The sequence below is a fragment of the Peromyscus leucopus genome, chromosome 23 (assembly GCF_004664715.2).
Source record: "Peromyscus leucopus breed LL Stock chromosome 23, UCI_PerLeu_2.1, whole genome shotgun sequence".
Taxonomy (NCBI): Eukaryota; Metazoa; Chordata; class Mammalia; order Rodentia; family Cricetidae; genus Peromyscus; species Peromyscus leucopus.
In genome coordinates, this window is record NC_051082.1 from 2,772,868 (window position 1) to 2,792,561 (window position 19,694).

General features: G+C 57.5%; 1 protein-coding gene across 1 annotated transcript; it reads right to left on the reverse strand.

Moving 5' to 3' along the window:
- Positions 1 to 7,941: 7,941 nt before the first annotated feature.
- On the reverse strand, positions 7,942 to 16,913 carry Asphd2 (aspartate beta-hydroxylase domain containing 2). The gene is made up of 4 exons (XM_028858816.2): positions 16,823 to 16,913; positions 13,248 to 14,349; positions 8,860 to 8,973; positions 7,942 to 8,354 (listed from the first exon to the last, which is right to left on the reverse strand). The coding sequence occupies exons 2-4, from the start codon at positions 14,053 to 14,055 to the stop codon at positions 8,245 to 8,247; spliced, it is 1,032 nt and encodes a 343-aa protein (XP_028714649.1). The 5' UTR covers positions 14,056 to 14,349; positions 16,823 to 16,913; the 3' UTR covers positions 7,942 to 8,244.
- Between the last annotated feature and the right edge of the window lie 2,781 nt (positions 16,914 to 19,694).

A 19,694-nucleotide genomic window follows, 5' to 3' on the forward strand; every position in this document is an offset into this window, starting at 1 on the left:
TGTGATTGACTAGCATTTCCATGACAGAGTGAAGGTCAGTGTGCATGCTTTACCTGGGAGTGTGTACTTGCAGTTCCCTCCATGCCTCTGTTCCACCCTGAGGACTCTAAGTCACTTCTGTTAGAGCACAGAGTGTCTGCATAGAATCCACATATACCGGCCTGTAGATTGAACTCATCTCAGGTGATTGACAGCACCAGCCTCCCAGACCTGCTGTGGAGGGATTTCTGTACCGCGTTGAGTCTGCATGGTAACAACGCGTGATTTCATTTCCCATATGTCCCTGGGCTCACAGGTGTAGAACCCATGGGTCTGCAGAGCTGGCTGTGTGTTTTTCCCATGGACTGGACACACCAGTGTGCCTGTCTGCAGGGCCGTAGGGCACAGTGACCTGCAGCCTCTCCCTGAAGCCCCTCCAGCTACTAGCTGGCCAGAGACTGGCCTCCCTGCCAGGAGGGTCTTGCTTTCAGCCAGACACAGCATAGTGATCTCTGCTCCTGAACAGTCCTGAAAAGAAATTCATTCCAGGTGGTTGCCAGCTCTCAAGAAACCTCTGATGAATTTACAGTTTGTTTCACAGCCGAGGGGCGCTGCGCACAGCACACTGTCCCTCCTGCCGACTGGTGCTCAAGACCTTCTAAGTCCTGGCCCTAACCTCTATGAGAGGACAGAACTTGGGACTCGGGCTTGGAGGCATCCCGTCTTCCTTCTGTGGCCTTGCTAACGACTGTGCTTGAGGAGTCTTCCAGAAAGCTGTTTCAAGGGATGCCCCTGACCTCCCTCAGTCCTGTGTGACATGGCGCTGTCTGCAGACCATAACCTCCCCCACCCACCTTGGCAGGGCGGCTCTGAGCCCAGCTGTGCTCTGCACTCAAACCCTCGCTCTGAGAACCAGCGCCGTGGACAGCCATGCGCCTCCCCGTTAGGCTTCCCCCAAGTGCAGTTGTAACCAAAGGTGGCGTGAGCACCACTGAGTGGGAGGCCCTGGATGCAGGGTCCCTTAAAATGTCCCCAGGAGTTTTCCTATAAACCAGGAACGTGTTCCGTCTTGAGCATGGACATATCAAGTGGTTAGTTTTGTGTGTATGTTGTGTGGTACATGTGTGTGGAGGAAGACAGAGGACATGGGTATCCTGTCATCCCCCACCTTATTTGATACAGGGTCTCTCGCCAGCTAACTGCCTTGCCCCTCAGTGCTGGGGCTGCAGGCGCACACATAGCCACACTCAGCTCTTTATGTGGGTGCTAGGGATCTGAACTCGGGTCCACGTGCCGGGGCAGTAAGCTTGCTCTTACCCTCTGAGCCATCCAGCAGTTCACACCTGTAATCCCAGCTCTGAGGCGAGGCAGGAAGACCCCGTGTTCAGGGCTGCCCGCACTACTGTGTGGCTAACGCCAGCCATGGTCCTTACTGAGTCCGTACCTGGAAATGAGAAAGGACTGAGGGTTTAGCTTCTTGGCATGAGGCTCCGGCCTCAACCACAGGTAACACACACGCTTCTTTGGGGGATGTAGCCCAATGGTAAAGCCCCAATGAGAAACTGTAGCCTCGGCCAGCAGCCTGTGAACCTCGTTGGGAGTGGATCTGCCAGTCCCTGTCAGGCTCCATATGGCCCTGCTGGCCGCTGCCGGGGAAGCTGAGGTGTGAGGTGAGGGTATGCATTCATAGGCTCTTCCCAGGAGTACACTCCAAGTCACATCTCCCATGCGTGGGGAGGCTTCCACACACAGTGCCCAGAGACCCAGCTCCCTCCTGCCTCAGCCTCTTAACAGGATGTGAAGGAAGCCCATGGCTCTGCTGGTTCTCGGGGCCGATGGAGGGTTGGGATCTCAGGTAAGAGGCATCCCCTGGTCCCAGGATGCCTCACTGGGATGTGGACAGGCAGTGGCAGGGGAGGGGGAGGGGCAAAGGTTCCTCCCCATTCCTGATGCCAGCCCAGTGGGGCCCTGCTGCCTGAAGCTGCTTGCCATCGCCTTCGTGATTTTCATCTGTAAACTGTCACTTCTGCCAGAAAGAGCCTTCCCGTTACTTCCCTCAGATCTGCAGACCCCCTTGTACCTCATCCCAGGGCTAACTCAAGAATCCGGGTCCTGAAACACTCCGGGCATCGTCTCTCTCCGTCCCCAAAGCCAGCCCGGCTGCTGGACTTACACTGAGCCATCCCAGGGCCTTCCGAGCCTTCTGTCTGCTTCTGACGTGGAGGTTCCACGGAGGCCCGTCCGAGTCCAGGGAGGTGTGGTCCACTGCTGCAGCCTCTTCAGCTGGCGACTGGCCTGGAGGATGCTGGGAAAGAGCATCCAGTGTCCTCGGTGCCCGGCCTCTCAGGACAGTGTATGCAGAGCCCCACGCCCGCACCCTCCAAATTACCCTCTGAAGTGGTTTGTCCCCACAGCAGCGTCCATGGCAGACCCCCATTGTACTGGATGGGCACCAGGCCCCTCCAGGGCAGCCTCGGGGGAGTGTCTGCCAGAGAGCTCTATCCGCAGCTTCATAGTTGACACCTGGAGTGTCACTGTGGGTCTGGACAGAAGACTCCACACAGGAGGAAAGAGGACATCAGGCCTCGCTAGGGTCACTCACTCCATGCCCCACTATGAACTGTGGGGCCCACGTTCCCAGGAGAGATTCACCTGGCCATCCTTCCAACTGGGGAAAGACCCGGACCCCTTGGGAGACACTGAAGTACATCCATTCACATCACTTCCACGTGACACCGTCGTCGTGGTAGGCAGAGTCCCGGTGCTGTGTCGGGTTGCCCACTCGGGTGGTCCCTTCCAGGTGGCTCAGTCACTCTTCTCACCCCATTAGTGTCCCCACTCTGAGGCATGCTCCTGGCCCGTGTGTGTCCCCATCCCTGACTCTGTGGCTGTTCCACGTGGTAACAGTCCTGTGTAGCCTCGTGGTGTCCAGGCAGGCCCCGAGTGCCATCCTTGGTGCTTCTGAGCAAGGCTGAGGGAGACGAGTCACCGGGAGAGGGGCCGTGTGAACAGGGAGGCTGAGGGGGAGGCCCGTGGTCACTGGGTGCTAAGAAGCAGCGAGTGGACCTGCTTGAGAGCCCGTGAAGGGGCCTGGATGGACTGCTGCCCTCCAGAGCTGCGAAGGGGAATTCTGGACACGCAAGCCGGCAAGTTTACAGTCATTCGTTACAGCCACTGCAGGATTCTACTACAGTCTGCAAACTGGACCCGAGTGTGCCATGGGGCTAGGTGGCTTGTGGGAGGGGCGGGCCTGGCGAGGTTGCCGAAGTGCCAGCTCCTCACAGGAGCCTCTGAGCATGATGACAGCATGCCTGTCCTTGGCTGGAAGGTCACCACTCCCAAGCGGGTAGGAAGCAGGGAGGGTGGTGGTGGTGGGCGCTTCTGGAAGGCTGTGGCTGTCCCTGGGAAGGGCATGCAGCCTGTCGCCCAGGGAGGGTGGACAGTAAGTGGATGGACCTGGGGAGGGCATGCAGCCTGTCGCCCAGGGAGGGTGGACAGTAAGTGGATGGACCTGGGGAGGGCATGCAGCCTGTAGACCAGAAGGTGGACAAGGCGGACCTGGCCGTAGACAAGGGAGCGAGTCTACTTGATGGGTGACGGGTACCCACGATCTGGAGATGTAAACAGGGGAGTGCTGGGGTGCTGAGCCTGCATCCACCTTCCACCCAGCACACACACCTGCTCCCAGCCCTAACTGCTGGCTTCGGCAAGGACATTGGCAGGAGGGTGGCACCTGCCCCCAGGCCTCTCTGCGAGGGGACAACTGCCTTGTGTTCTTCCCGGGTGTCTGTGAACCCTGGCAGGAGCCCAGGGCCTGCTTCGGAATTGCCGAGTGGCCGGTCCCTCTCTGTCCTACCTCCCTACAGCCGGGCCCGGCATGCCACAGCAATGGCTCAGGGCTCTGGCCGGAGGCCCCTGGAGGCTGCTGGCGGCACCACATTGACCTTCCTCCCCAGCTGCCAAACTGATGCCAGCTTCAGCGTCCGGGCTCCCATTACAGCACCTATTACCAGGGACAGTGAGCGGCTGCTATGGCCCGGGTCCCTCCACCTCCACCTCCACTCAGCTTGCTCAGTGTCTTTGTCCTCAGGATGTTAGTCTTCCCAGAGCCCCAGGAAAAGGCCTTCTGGGAGGGTCCAGGACATCAGCTGTTTTGGGCCTCAGCATGCCCACACCTTAGGAGATGTGCAGTGCACGGGCTCCGGCAGCACACCCAGATCTGGACACTAGAGTCCCTGTGCTGTAGCTGTCCTCACACCCCGAGCTGCCTCGGGGTGACTACAGTGTAAATCACGGGCAACTACGCAATCTTTGCTGAGAAGCAGTGACAAAGGGTGGGTGTCCCCAGCACGGCTGCTGCCGTGGAACCTGGGGCCTCACGCACGCTAGCTTCTACCACTGAGCTCCATCCATCCCTTATTTTTTAATGTGTTTGCCCTCTGGTGGTGTGGCTCAGTGGCAGAGCACCTGCCTAGAATACCCCAGTGAGGGGCTGTGGGCGTGGCTCATGGTAGAACATCCCTCTAGAATCCCCCAGTGAGGGGCTAGGGGCGTGGCTGAGCGGCAGAGCACCCGCCTAGAATCCACAGGAGGTGGCTGAGGGCAGAGTGACTGACTAGGATCTTATGGATGGGGTGTAATCTCAGCAGCAGTCTGCCCCGCGTGCGGCAGCCCCGGGTTCCATTCCCAGCAGAGCCAACCCGAACCCCCCGAACCCTCACTTTCGCCATGAACTTGGGGTTGGCTCACGTGGGGAGTGGGGTCAGGGAGGAAGGCAGAGGGGAGGTGACCAGAAGCCACCTGGGAAGGTGGCAGGAAGTGATCCGTCCAGTGCACCTCCTGCCACCGGAGCCCTGCAATCTGCTCGAGCATGTCCGCGGCCATCTGTCAGCAGCTCTAACGTACGTGGCCTCATTCTGTCCTGTTCCCATGTTCACAGCTGGTTAGCAGCCGTCGGCCGGCCGGGGAGGAAAATGTCGGGGAAGGCTGCCGGCAGTGGTGCCTGTGGTGCATTGGGGATCCTTGGGAAAGCATCGGCCCCTGGCCTCTCTGCATCAACGTGCATGTGTGCCCCTCCCTGCACAGGCCCTCCCATCCGACATCACTGCCTGATCGAAAAGTCAGGCTAAGCTAACAATGCAAGCAAGAGACCCGTCCCGTGGGCGAGACTGAGTGGGTTGGGACTTCTTGGTGGCACAGGACAGAGAGCACAGCTCAAACTAGGCTCAGGAATCGGAGCAGCTTCTTTGCGCATGGAACCAAACACTCAACAGGCAGGTTTGGCTCCGGCCAGAGTTGCCTCCGGATGCAGATGGACTCCACAGGTGGGGCCAGCTAGTCTCCTGTGGTTCAAGCGCTTTCTTAGCCATTGCTTTCTCTTTCATGGTCCCAGCGTTGTGCCCAAACCTGAACCAACAGGATAGGACTTCAGGAGGCTGGTTGGTCAGGGTTGGGTCAGGAGTCCAACCTTCAAGTTCAGATTTGCCAGATCCGAAACTCACGGACTGATGGTGGGGTGCTACAGTTTATTGCAGGACTCAGTGGTAGGGTGTTTGTATTGTTCAAGACCCTGGATCCATCCCAGCACAGCAAACACAAACAAACAAAACTCAGTGCCCGGGATTCTGCTGTCAATCATTGCAAACTGGCTGTGGCAGAGACCAGGTAGGTCAGGTGGCCCGCCCAGCATCACACGGAACACGGTTCAGACCTACCCACTGCTGACTCTCCTTGCTACGCAGAACAGTGACCCTCAACCCCGGCTGTTCAAACCCCAACAGCCGTAAGGTCTGAACTATAGATGGGTCTGCATCCCACCCCAGAACAGAGAAGGCAGCTGCTGTGGCGTGGGGGTGGTGGGGGGCACCGAAAACCTGCCTCGGCTGCTGCATGCAACCAAGCACCCAGTTGTCAACCAAGAACCCGCACAGCCCAGGAGAGGTGATGCACAGGAATGGTGAGGGTCTAAGGACCTGATGGCGACCTTGAGCTAGCTGCTCAAGTAACTGGTGTGGTCTTGGCTGGAGAGGCATGAAGAGCTGGAAAGAGCAGAAAGTGAGGATTCCTTCCGTAGCAGGCCCTGGCTTGCTCCCCTTTCTCACCTCCAGCGAGCGGTCCTAGCGACACACAGAAACAGCCTCAGTGAATGCTTAGCTGGCGGTGCACGTGGCGGAAGGCGAAAAACATCTGGGAAAGCCCTGTTCTTCCTTTCCTGGTGCAGCAGCTCCGTGTGGCTGTCGGCTGGCATCAGGCATGTGTGCCAACACCCTACAGTCAGGCTGCCCCCAAGGCACCTGGCTGCCACCACTGCGCCCTCTTAGAAGGGGACATGGGCCACTGCCCCTGCCTCTCGGGCATCTGTGGCTTTGCTATGCAGAGGGATCCCATGCCTGCCCAGCACCTGTTCATTTCTGTGAAACCAACTGAGACTGGGAGAGGGGACTTGGCTTTCCAGAAGTGGTAGGGGAGCGAACTCCAGGTGCTGAGCCTGAGTCCAGAAAAAGGCAAGAATTACAAATGCTTACAGTACAAATATCGTCCATTTTACCGTTTGAGCCGACTCAATGCCACAGAGTCTGGCTGGTTCCTGTTCCCGCCCTCCCTCAATTGCATACGTAGTGCAGAGGGAACCCAGGGCCTCATGCATGCTAGGCCAGCGCTCTACCCCGAGTCACATCCTAGTACTCTCTGTTAGGACGACCATTTGGCCTCACCCACTGTTGACCGTGGCCTCAGCCATCGGTGCCGATTCAGAAACCAAGAGCCACCCTGCCACGCCAGCCCGTCACTTCTGGCTGCCCAGGCCCTGCCTTCTCTCACAAGCTACATGACCACATCACTAGTCAGCAAGCTCTTTATTTACTTCCTGTTCCCCAGCCACGTCCTCGGTGTGTGGTGGGGGCAGCTGGGATACGGGGAAATCGTGCACTTTGAAGGTCTCTGCTGAGACCCCGAGAGCAGAAGCTCCAGAGCCCGATAGTTCCCTTCCCAACTCGGAGCACAGAAATGTTCTAGGTGCGTTTCCCTCCCATTGTGGACTGACTTCATCACATTACCTTCTAGAAGTGTCTGGTTTCCACTGGACCTGGACCAGCATTACATAAGGCAAGTTGCCCATTGTGTCCTGCTCTGGACAATGCCCATGGGCCACTACTCCCAAAGTGTCCTGAGAATGGCTGGCTGATTATGTTCTCACATCAGCTGGACCTGTGGCGAGCTGGGCCTCCGGCTAGCCTTCACTTTGGGAAGAGAACTGTGTTTTCTCTGGAGACCAAAGGCCACTGGCGTGTCTGTGGCTCCAGGGCTCTCTAGCTCTCTTCAGTGTCCTCGGGCCCACACGGACTTGCGTCACTGTTTTGACCCACATGGGGCTGACTCTTTGCTGTCTCTGAGTCTAGCATTTGAACATTTAAATACACATAAGTAAATGCCAGCTCTTGGGCAACAGACTCCAAAGCATGATGGACACTCTGGTCACATGGTTGGTGGCAGAGGTTCAGCCCAGCATGATTCCTGCCAATCTCGGTGGACTCCCAACCACAACAGCAGCCTGTGTCAGGCCTGGCTTGGCAGTAGGGCTTCGGTAGGCAGTGAGCTAAGTGTATCCCTGTTGTGTGCTGACCTGGGAGCCCTCACTGGTCATCAGCTCTGTAGGAAGCTGTGGTTAAAACAAAGGCCCTGGTCACAAGCCACCAGGACTCTGATAGGTTTTGGGTGACAGCAATAATGACAGATTCCCCGGGCCCCGACCTACGCACCGCCCTGATAGTGTTTGGCAAGCCCCTCATGAAGCCGACCAGGTGTGCGGGCTGCAGGCCAGCTCCTGCTCTGGGACAGTGAAGGGTCCTCTGAACCCAGCATCAGAGGTCAAGTTGTCCGCCCCGATGGCTTTCGGTCTGTGCTGTTTTGTTTTTTTTCCTCTTGAGACAGCTACAGAGTTTGAGATGATTACATTCAGACAAGTGGCCATTTGGTTACTCTATTCCAGAACACGGAGAAGAAGACACCAGGTAGCAAAGTCACAGACTTGAGGGACACGGAGTCTCTGGTCACAGCCAAAGGGACACACTAGTAGGCCAGAAGTCCCAGCAAATAACTGGAAGGGGAAAGAAACCTAGGAAGTTCCCAGTAACCAAAGGAAAGAGGGCTCCCACCGTAGCAGGAAGCCACTCAAAGGTCCAGTGTGGATCAGGGCAGGGACTGAACTGTCCTCACAGTCCACCTGGGTCCCACTCAGCCCGGCTCCAGCCCAGGCAACGTCCTCACTCATCGTCCTGGAGCAAAGATGAAATCCAGGGCCTGCCGCTCGGCAGCTGCCACGTTGGGGTGCCAGAGATCCACCATGAAGACCACCCGTGGGCCGTCCTCAGCGGAACCTGGGGAGGAGGAGCGTAAGGGGGGTCAGGTTGACCCTGGCACACTCAGTGTGGCCTGAGCTGTAGGACCAGTGGGCACGGGAAGACCTCCCTTTCCCAGAAGGAGAATGTTCGTGAGGTCTCACCCATGCCTGCGAGGAAGGTGGATGACAAAGGATAAAGGGGGGGGGGGGCACCGGGCAGGACAGTAGGACCGTCACTGTGGACACAGTCTGCATTCTGCTGTCCCAACCCACAGTGTCTGACACTGAGAGTGAGCCTGGAGGTGACCATAGCCTCTAGGTCACCATAGCTGGTGGGAGTTGGCTCGTCACCTGTGACACCAGCTTACCCATGTGGGGAGATTACATGGGAGGGTGAAGCGGGGTGGGAGGTGGGGTGGGCGTGGGGGGAGGGCTTAGGAATTCCTGGTCAGTTTTGTCTGGCACCCAGAAAACTTCTCTTTAAAGAAGTCTGACAACCATAATGCAAGCAGTGGGCAAGCTCTGGGAGAGGCGGCGCCCACCTTCATGGAATGCAGTGTGCAGGAAGGAGTCGTCGAAGAGCAGGCAGCGGCCTTCCGCCCAGCACTGGGGCTCGCCCCCCACCACCAGCTCACAGCCATTGGGAGTCTTCAGACCTTGGGGAGAAACACAGGATTGAGAGTGAAGGTGGCCAGGGTTCAAGGCTGCTAGAAAGTGGAGCTGGGCTGCTCTGGGGAAGCGCTCGAAAGCCTCAGGCCTTCCACACCCTCCCCTGGAGTCCACACTGTGGGCTGTCTGTGACCCATGATTCAGAGACTGAGACCACCCTGAGAGGATGGTGTTAGGGGTCTTTGGGGACTAGGTCACGAATGGGATCTGTACTGTAAAACGGACCTTTCTACCACATGAGGTCACGGCAAGAGGGGGCCATGCCCACTGCCCTGGCGAGTCTTACGTCCACTTGGCACACAAATTAGAATCATCTGAAAGGAGGGAGCCTCAGCTGAGAAGACGCCTCCATAAGATCTGACTGTAAGACATTTTCTTAATTAGTGACTGATGGGGGAGGGCCCAGCCCATGGTGGGTGATGCCATCCCTGGGCTGGTGGTCCTGGAGTCCATAAGAAACCAGGCTGAGCAAGCCAGTGAGCAGCTCCCCTCCATGGCCTCTGCATCAGCTCCTGCCTCTGGGTTCCTGCCCTGCTTGAGTTCCTGTCCTGACTTCCTCCAGTGATGGACTGTGATCTGGAAGTGAAAGCCAGATTAACCCTTTCCTCCCCAGTTTGTTTTTGGTCTTGGGTGTATCATCATAGCAAACGGGAACTCTGACCAAGACACCCACCAGGCAACCAGAGCAGCCTTGGCATCACAGAGCTCTCCACCTTGGGCCTCCAGCTCAGAACCTCAGTACACCTCCAGGCTATTGTCTTGTTGTTCAGACAGGGTCTCACTGTGTTGCCCAGGCTGGCCTTGAACTCTTAATTCTCCTACCTCAGTCTCCGGAGAACAGGCACCACCACCCGGCTGTTTTTGTTTTTTGTTTAATTTAAAACTTTGTATGATTATTGTGTGGGGTGTGCTTGACACCACATGCGTGTGGGCATTAGAGGGACAACTTCCAGAAGCCGTTCTGACTTTCCACTGTGGGTTCCAGGGATCAAAGTCAGGTCATCAGGCTTGCAGGGCAAGCGCCTCCACCCACTCCCACTGAGCCACATCCCCAGCCCTTTCCTGTTATCTGAAAGCCATCCAGCAATGTGGAACTTGTCCTCACAGCCCAATAGATAGGCCAGTCTGTCTAGGGACTACCACCTAGGTCCTCAGCAAAGCTCCCCCTCTGCCAGTTTCATCTGGTCTGGGTCCTGGACTCTTGCTTACGTCAATAACTTGAGGGTCTCATGACCTCAAGAATTCCTGATGTCTAGTCCTGGGACCCATGGGAACCCAGGGATGCTGAGTTCAAACCAGCTTCATCCATGCACAGGCAGCCGACAGCAGGGCCTCTTCAGAAGACGTTTTCCTGCTGTACCCAGGGATATCAAGGACCCATTACCTCCTACAAGTCACTAGCTGACCCGAGAAGGGAATCATCACAGCCACAAGGTGTGCACATCACACACACACACACACACACACACACACACACACACACACACACACACAACCTACCTGGCCCGTATCACAGGAATCCAAACCTAGTGTCCTCCTCCCAGCCTGCCTACTCCACACCCCTGGATCCCCGCCACATCAATCTCTGAGGCCTTCCCTACTCTGCATTCCAAAGCTTCAGAACGGCATGGTAGCTGAGGACGCACTTCAGGGGTTCAGCACTGGCCCAGCATGCCTGGGACTCGGGTTCATCCCAGTACCGGGTAAATCAAAAGCTCCCACAAAGCAAGACCGTTCAAAAGGAAAACCTCACTCCCATGACCGACAGTTCCGGAGCCCCGGCCTGCCCAGCCTGGCCCCAAGTCAGCCACCCGCTCCCACCTGGTCTGCCCTGGTCAGCCTTCCCGCTCTGTTTGCAGCCTAGCTCCCTTTGTGGGTTCTTGCCAGAGGTTTATTAACCAAAGCCACTGTGTGGATCAAAGCCTACCTGGTAACAGTGATGGACTCTGCCTGCCAGGAACTTCAAATGCACAAGCTACTTACTTTTCCTCAAATAGCCCCGAAGGCAAGAGTTGGGCACCCCTCCTCCCCCGGGGTTCAAAGAGGAAGCTTGGCTTTCCAGGGCCTGACAATGGGGGGATGAGGGAGGACCTGAGTCAGAACTGCTGGCCTCCGGTGCCCCGAGGGTCACTGTTCCCTGGGGAAGAGGCCGTACCTTACAGAGCATTGCCTAGTCAGGAGAGCCACCACCACGCTCCGGAGAGACTGCCAGGCACTATGCCAAATGGCCACTTAGTGAGCTGTGTCCCCAAACTTCCCCACAGCACTGGTGCTGTGTGTCCACTTTGCAGAGAGGCCGTGAGGTCTACAGACCTGGACTCTGTCCAGCCCCACAGCTGCTCACGGATCCAGACGCCAGCTTCAAGCTTCCACCCTGTCCCACCCGCCAGTCAAAACCCCATCCACCCCAGCCCTCTGATGATGGTACTTCTGCTTCTCAGCACGGACATCTTCAGTCCAAACCGTACCTTACCCAGAATCCTCACCCAGAGAGCAGAGGGAAGGAACAGAGCAGCTGGGGCGAGAGGAGGTGGGGGGGGGGGGCTAGCAACTGGTACAGGCTCCCTGCAAAGCACATTAGCGAATCCCACCACCAGCCTGCTCAGGGCACGCATCCCCCGCTTCCCCCATCCCCTGCAGGCAGCCAGCACCGCCTCTTACAGCTGCCACCCAGCTCCCCAGGCTCTGCCCTGGCATGCTCACCAGCAAGGCCTGTCTGTCACCAGCCTCCTGTCACCATTCACCAGGAAGAAGGTACCACGTAGTCTCGAAGCCTGCCTCCATGCACCTCACTTTGCACCTCACTCTGGTGACCACTCTGAGACACACCTCATCTGACCGGATCCCCAAAGGAGAGCTGCTCCCTCGCATTCTATGGAAGCTCAGAGGAGGCAAGCAGCTGGCCCAAGGAAGCACCGCTAACTCTTAGTTGGGCTAGATAAAAAGGCAGCTTAGCTTGAGCTTCAATTTGCACGCCACACACACAGCGCACAAGATTCCTAGGCCTTGAATAAAGTGACCAGAATACTGGGCACCATTTATCCGTGGTGACTCAGAATGTTTAAGCATCTCTCACAGTCTCCCGGGCACCATCGGGGACCTCTGTCATCGTCGGAACCCCCGTGGGTTCTGTGTCAGCCACCATAGAGCACAGCAGCCACCAGCCAGCCATACCTGGACACACAGACTTACATGCAAACTTTTGGTCAGCTGTTCCACTGGCCACAGCCCACGCCCTCGGCAGCCACACGTGGCCAGCAGCTCACGTAATGGACAGGAAAGATGGAGGACACCGTTACCACCCTCTCCTCCAAGAGTTCTCCTCCCAGGCGGAGGAGCTTTTCCCGCCAGATACTAGATTGAAGTGGGTGTGTGGCCTGGCGGCAGAGAGCATGCCTGAGTGCCTGGGTTCCATCTCCAGCACCATGAGAGAATGAATGAAAGTTTGAGAGGATAAGATGAAATGAGGTTGACATTCTGCCATCACAGTGGTTTATGGACCGCCACCAAGGAAAGGTTTTCTAAGGCCGGAGATATGGCTCAAGTTTTGTAAACTATTTATGGTACAACCTGAGGAGGACCTGAGTTGGAGCTTCAGCATGTGAACCAGCCAGGCACTGTGGCACACTCTTTCCTTCTTTCCTTCCTTCCTTCCTTCCTTCCTTCCTTCCTTCCTTCCTTCCTTCCTTCCTTCTTTCTTTCTTTTTTTTTTTTCCGAGACAGGGTTTCTCTGTGTAGCTTTGGTGCCTGTCCTGGAACTCACTCTGTAGACCAGGCTGGCCTCGAACTCACAGAGATGCGCCTGGCTCTGCCTCCCGAGTGCTGGGATTAAAGGTGTGCGCCACCACCGCCCGGCTCCTATGGCACACTCTTACAGTCACAGGGCTGGTGAGTCAGAGACAGGGAGACAGACACCCCCTCTCCCCCGGGGCTTGAGGCCAGCTAGCCTAACCTAGCCAGGGAGCCCTAGGTCACAGAGAGATCCTCTAAAAACAAGGTAGACAGCTCCTGAGAAACAAGACTCAACGCTGACCCCTGGCCTCAGCACGCACATGCATACAACAAGTACAGGCTAGTCCTTCAAGCCTCGACCCTTCTGCCTCAGCCTCCTGAGTGTTTGGCCTGCAGGTGTGTGCCACTGACTGCATCCAGCTGAATGCATCTGTATTTGACCAAAGCACTCAGGAGGCAAAGGCGCCTTGCTACGTGAGGCTCCTTGCTACGTGACTGTGCATGCTGGGGCTCCGCCCCCTCCACGTACCTAGGTGGCACCGGATGCGGATGTTGGTGGGTCCATAGTGCTCCGTGATCACAGTCCCAGGACTCAGCACCGAGATGCAGGCGTTCCCGAAAACATTGTTTCCAATACAGGTCCGGAGGCTGCCGAGCAAGCGGTACGTCCGTGGGCACTTCCTGCAGTTCCTGGGGACACACACGCCCTGGTTGACAAAGTCAAAGGTGAACCACTCCCCACTGGGGGTGCTGTTCACTTTCCACCCCTGCGGGAGGCTGCAGTTAGAGAAGGCCTTGTAGAGTGTCTCGAACTCGCAGAGGATGGCCTGGAAGTTCCGCTCCAACAGCTCCACGTCGTGCTTCTGGGCGTCCCGGGAGAAGTAGGGCGTAGTGGGGAGATCAGGCAGGAAGAAGACCTCGGGCTTCTGGATGGAGGGCTGGCTGCTGAGGTAACGGCCCTGCTCCCGGATGCCCTTGTGGATGCGGCCCATGCCGGACCACGAGTACCGTTTGGCGTACTCCTGCAGGTTGTGGTAAAGCTTCTGGTTGAGGCCCTCGTGGTGCGTGCAGCGGATGCACTCGGGCGACTGGCAGTACATGGACCCGTTCTGTAGCCCGTTGGCGTCCACTCCCTGCAGGAGGGAGTTGACGGACACATGGGGTCGAGGCTGCTCTCGGCCCACATGGTAACAGTACCACACAAACATGACCAGCAGGCAGGCCACGGTGACGACAGCTGTGCCGTCACAGTCCCGCACGGACTGGATGCCGGTGGCAATACAGTCCCTCAGGCCATCCAGAGACCAGCTCCAGGCCACCAGCCACTCCAGCCACATCTTGAGGGACTCAGTAGGCGGAGTGAAAGCTGGCTCAGATGATCAGTCCTCTGGGGGTCGCCGCCGGGGCACCCACGGCACGCAGGTTAGCAGACGGTGGAAGGAGTGGCTGGAGCAGGAGAAGGTGTGGCTGCCACTGTCCCTCAGTTCCTGCCAAGGGCGCCATCGATGAACAGTGAGGCCTGCCGATGGGCCCACCAGTAAGAGTCACTGAAGTTGGGCGCAGGGCGCTGTCTTATACCCCATTAGCAAATGCAGCCAGTCGCTGGGAAAGGGTTTTCATGATGTCCAAACCTGAAAACAGCACCATGAAAGTTATGACTAGAAAAGTCCTCAACAGCAACCATCTCCGGAGAATGGAGATGCATCATCAGGACAGCGGAGGGCTGCCACAGCGCCACATTCTCCTCTCTCCTCTCAAGCACGCTGTAAATCAGGCTCATGCCACGCCGGGGAAGGAAGTGGGTGCCCTGGAGCGGCCTCTGTGGCAGATACACCTCTTTGTGCCGCTCAGCTCGGAGCTGACCTCACCCACAGGATTACAAAAGGGAAAGCAGGAGCCTTCCAAGTCCCTGACTCAGTTTCCCCGCCTCTGACAGCAGTGATACTGCTCTGGGGAGGTGGAGCCCACATCACTGTAAACCACGATGCAAGCCCCAAGTCTCTAGAACCCACAGTGTCCTCCGGTTTCTCTGAAACGCTCTGTCCACCCCACAGCCAGGTCTGCGCCCTCCTGAAAGCCCTCCATCACCTGGAGGAACTCATCTGGGAGCATTTCAGTGCTCCGCACACACCCCCCTGCCCTGGGGGAGAATGACAGGAAAACTGTGTCTCCGGCTGCCTGGACCAGCTAGGCCTGGGAGGTCTGCAGCACAGCACAGAGTTACACACCCAAGCTAGACATGGCCTGGACCAGGTGTGGCCACCAGCCGTGTGCAGGGCATCCCCGCTCTCAGCCTCAGTGTTTTCATCCACCCGCTGGCCGGGGATAATGTCACGGTAAGCCCTCGATGTGCGATGGACCGGCAAACCAAACGTGGGGGGGGGTGTCCCAAGACTCCCACCCCAAGCAGAAGGCAAAGGCCGAAATACCCGACTCGGGGTGATGTCCACTCCTGGGACTCAAGGAAACCCTTGGGTGCTCATTCACCACCTACTGGCACCACCCCGGTGTCGGCTGAATAAAGAATCACTTGACTATAATGTTTAGGAAGTAAAAAACACACATACTGAATATTCATGGGGACCCATGCTTCTAGGAAAAGAACAGGATGGAGAGATGAGAAGCCAGTTTCTTCTCAAGATGCAGAGCCCGGGTGTTAAGCTCCTTCACCCGCCCCTCCTCCATGGGTGATACCATCATCGCTCCGCTGTTTCCACTTTAGGAAAAGGGAAAAAGCCCTAGAAAGGCGTCTTCTCTGCACTTGCTCTTCAAGACAGTCCAAGGTTCCCGAAATTCTGTGTGAGACTCTCACCCGGGTGAGGAAACACATTTCTTCCCTAACCGCAACTCTAAAACTGCCTCCAGCAGCGAGCCAGGTTTCCTTGGATGCCCTGAGAATGAGTTGGTGGCCGTCCCTGACGCGAGAAACTGAGTTCCCACCAACCTGCGCATGTCAAAATGCAGATACAAAAAAACCGGGTAGGTGGTTAAGGGAGCTCTCCAGGGGTCATGAGCCCTTCCTGTTGTCAAAACGGCCTCATTCTGGACAGAGCAGACAGGAGTCCTCCCCAAGGCAGAACTGTAAAAGATTCAGCAAGGAGAGACCCTCACCTCTTCACGGGATCAAATCCAGCACTAAGAGAGTGAACTGAGACCTGTCAGTCACTTAGAGCCCCTAGAGGCTGGCTGCCCCTACCACCAGGGAGGGATGTGCAAGCCCAGAGCCGACAAGAAAGCAACTCTGGGTTTGGTAGAGTGAGTGGCAGCAGGAGGTTGGATGGATGCACACTTCTGGCTCCCTTCACACATCCGTTCCCATCAGGGATGGGCGTCATGCAGCCCTTGCCACTCAGATCTCAAAGATCAGCGGGCTCCGGGGAATAAAGGCCAAATTCAAGTCCAATCAAAGATAACTTCTAACAGAGGAATGCCTGGGGAGGCAGTCTCCATTTGACCCAGTTAACCCGGATCAGATGACCAGCTCAGGAGGCTTTCTGATGCTAAAGAGCCCGGGTCACCCTGAGGTGAAGCCAGGAGACCCCGGAACGCCCCCGCAAGGCACAGCACAGCAGGAAAGGATAGGGGTGGCTGTGTGATGCTTGCGATCCTCTCTACCAGGGAGCCAGAGAGCTGTCCTGAGACAAGCCTTCCCTCCCTCCTCTCCAGGGACCTTCCCTCCTCACAGTCTCCCAGTGTCACAGGCCCTGGAGAGAGTACCACAGGAGAGAGGTCAGAAAGATGCCTTAACGCAGGTGGTGATGCCAGTAGCCAGGGGATGAGATGGTGAGGCGAAGGCTACCTGGAAAAGTGGGAAGGAGGTCCAGGGCGCGTGACAATTCATGGGACAGGGAGGTGGGTCAAAGTGGGCGATGCTGAGGAGGAATGGGGGACCAGGAAAAGAGGCGGTGGAGGAGGGGGAAGAGAGGAGGAGGAGGGGAGGAGAGGAGGCGGGGGTGATGCTGCGCGGCGCCATCCAGCCCGAGCGGCACTCAGCACGCAGCCGGTGCTAGGCGACCGCGGGCCCTGGGCCGGCCCCGGGGATGCAGGCGCGGGAGCCCAGAGCATCGTCCTCCGCAGCCCCGCAGTCCCGGAGACGCCGCTTACCTGCGCGGGCGGCTGCGGGGGACCCGGGCGACGCCACTGCCCCAGGGACGCGGCCGCCCCCTGCCGCGCCCGCAGCAGCCGCCCGGCCCGAGCCGCGAGCCCCGCCGAGCCGGTGCCGCCCGCGCCGCGCTCCGCGGCCCCGAGGACCACAACTCCCACAATGCCGCGCGCGCCTGTAGGCGGGAGGGGGCGGCGGGCGGGCGGGGCGGGACCCCCGGCGCGTGCACCTGCCGCGCGTGTCCCGGGGTGGGGTGGGGGGCTCACGCGCGTCCCGCCCCCCTCTCCCCCCCTCCGCCCCGCCGCCGCGCGCCAGGTGCGCGCCTCAGGCTCCGGGTCTTCGTGTTTCCACCGCCCTGGGTCCAGCTGGCTCCTTCCTCCCGCATCCCCTCCGCGCGGTCCTCCCTCCAGCATCTCTTCCCCTCGGCGTCCTTCCCCTTGCCCCTCTTGCCTGTGATGGATCCCACACCGCGCGCGCGCGCGCACACACACACACACACACACACATACACACATACACACTTCTGAGGCCCCGCGGACACGTGGGATGAAATTGCAAATGGAACAGCCTGGAAGATCCGCGGCTCCGTGCCCCGCCTGGGCGCTGCCGACTGGAGCTGTTGCAGACCTGGCGCCTGCCCACAGGGAGCACAGGGAGGCCCAGTCTAGCCAGCCGTGGCCGGTTCTGCCCAGCTCACAGGAGGGAAAGGGGCCGACTGAGCCGGGCCTGGGGACACCGCGCTGGCTGCGAGCGCCCGGGGAAGCGTGGGCTCGGAGGAACAGTGCATGGGCGTTCTGGGAGCGTGGGGTGGGATGCCAGCCCACAGCCCATCTGTGTCTGTCCTCGAACCTACTGCTTCCAATCCCAGCATGCATCTCTGTCGTGGCCTAGAATCCTCATTTTTGCTCAGGATCCATCTCCCGGGCCTGTCCCAGAACCCCCTGGCCCTTCACCTAAGCTCGCACTTCGACTGTTGGTGGCCGAGAACCTCACCCAGAACCTCTGTTTCCCGGCTCAGAAACCACTCCTCATGTCCCGGAGTCCCCACCTCTATCACTTAAGCCCTCGTCACAACTCCGGAAGTAGACAAAAAACTTTTTTCCTTTTTTTAATTTTTAATACAATAACCCAAACCGCTCCCATTGATATACTGGGTTCTTCCACATGGCTGCGACCGAAACATCTGACAGAAACCGCTTGAGGAGGAAAGGCTCCTCTGGGCTCGCGGGTCAAAGGCTTTTTAGTCCATCATGGCCGGAAAGGCAACGGAGAAACGGTGGACATGGAAGTGTGAGATACAGGCTCAGGAAACTGGGGTGAAAATCAGCCTACCAGTCTGTCAAAGCCCGCTTCCGCTGCCTGCTTCCTGCACCCAGACCCACCTCCTGTCTGCTCCAAGACCTCCCCAAATGGTGCCGTAGACTGAGGATCAAATGGTCAGTCCATGAGCACGACTTAGATTGGAACAATTAAGAGCCTGTAAAATGCACCCAGGGCGGGTGCTGAAAGCGGGGCACCGGCTGCAGAGGGCTGCCCAACAAGCCCCTCCTGCCCCAGCGAGTACCTGGGCTGGGTGGCCAGAGGAAGAACGGGGCTTGTGTCCTGCTTCACATTTAGAAAGTTGCCCAAATTTAGCCTTGTCCAAGGCACTCACGCATAAAGAACGCTGTTTTTCCTACGGTCGTCCGTATGTGCTCCCTTCCCGGATTACACCATCTGCAGTGCATTATGAATTAATATTGTCTATGAATCTTGTAATTATCTGTGACCAGTGTGATTATAGGGCTCCGTGTTTGTAAAGGAGTGTTTACTTGTTCAGTGGCCAGATTCCAGGGCACGGTTCTGCTAACCTTCCTGGCCATTTCATTTTTTTTTTAATTTGCTGGGAGTCTCAGAAAATGAAAATGACCTCAATCTCTGTCAAGCTCCAATGGCCTTAGTAGGTGAGTTCTGCCAGCAAAGGGTGTCCAGGACTTGCCGAGGGGACGCTGGGGGTGGTGGTGGTGGAGAACCGTGGACGCACTGCCACTGTGCTCGCAGAAGGGCTGAGAGCAGGACTAAATGCATCCAAATTGCCTGCCTTCAGCGCTGCTGTCATGGTCTTCTCCTCCCTCCTGTCTGTGGAGGGCTGTCTTTTCAGCCCACTCGAGACTACACAGCCCGTCATTACACCACCCAACTTCCTGCTTCTACAGATGGAGTGTGTGTGTGTGTGTGTGTGTGTGTGTGTGTGTGTGTGTGTGTGTGTGTACATGGGGGGGCAGGCTTGCATGAGGACACAGCTCAGTCAAGGTCACAGTGAAACCACAGAGAATGTGTGAAGGGACCGGCATGGCTGCTTTGGAATGGGATTCAAAGTATCTGTTAAAATGACAAATGTTTATAGGTTAAGAACCAACAGCTTAGTTTGGTGTAGGGACCAAAGGGCCCAGGCAGGATGGGAGTTCTAGGCCAGCCTGGGCTCTATAGCTAGGCCTGTCTCAAAATACCACACCAAAGAAAACAAACAGCCTATCTTAGTTAGGGTTTCTATTGCTACGACGAAATACCATGACCAAAAGGCAAGTTGGGGAGGAAAGGGTTTATTTGGCTTACACGTAAACATTGCTGTTCATCCCTGAGGGAAGTCAGGACAGGAATTCTAATAGGGCAGGATACCGGAGACAGGAGCTGATGCAGAGGCCATGGAGGGGTGCTGCTTACTGGCTTGCTCCTCATGGCTTGCTCAGCCTGGTTTCTTATAGAACCCAAGACAACCAGCCCAGGGATGGCACCATCCACCATGGATTGGGCCCTCTCCCATCAATTACTAATTAAGTAAATGCCTTGCAGCTGGATCTCATGGAGGCATTTCTTCAACTGAGGCTCCTTCCT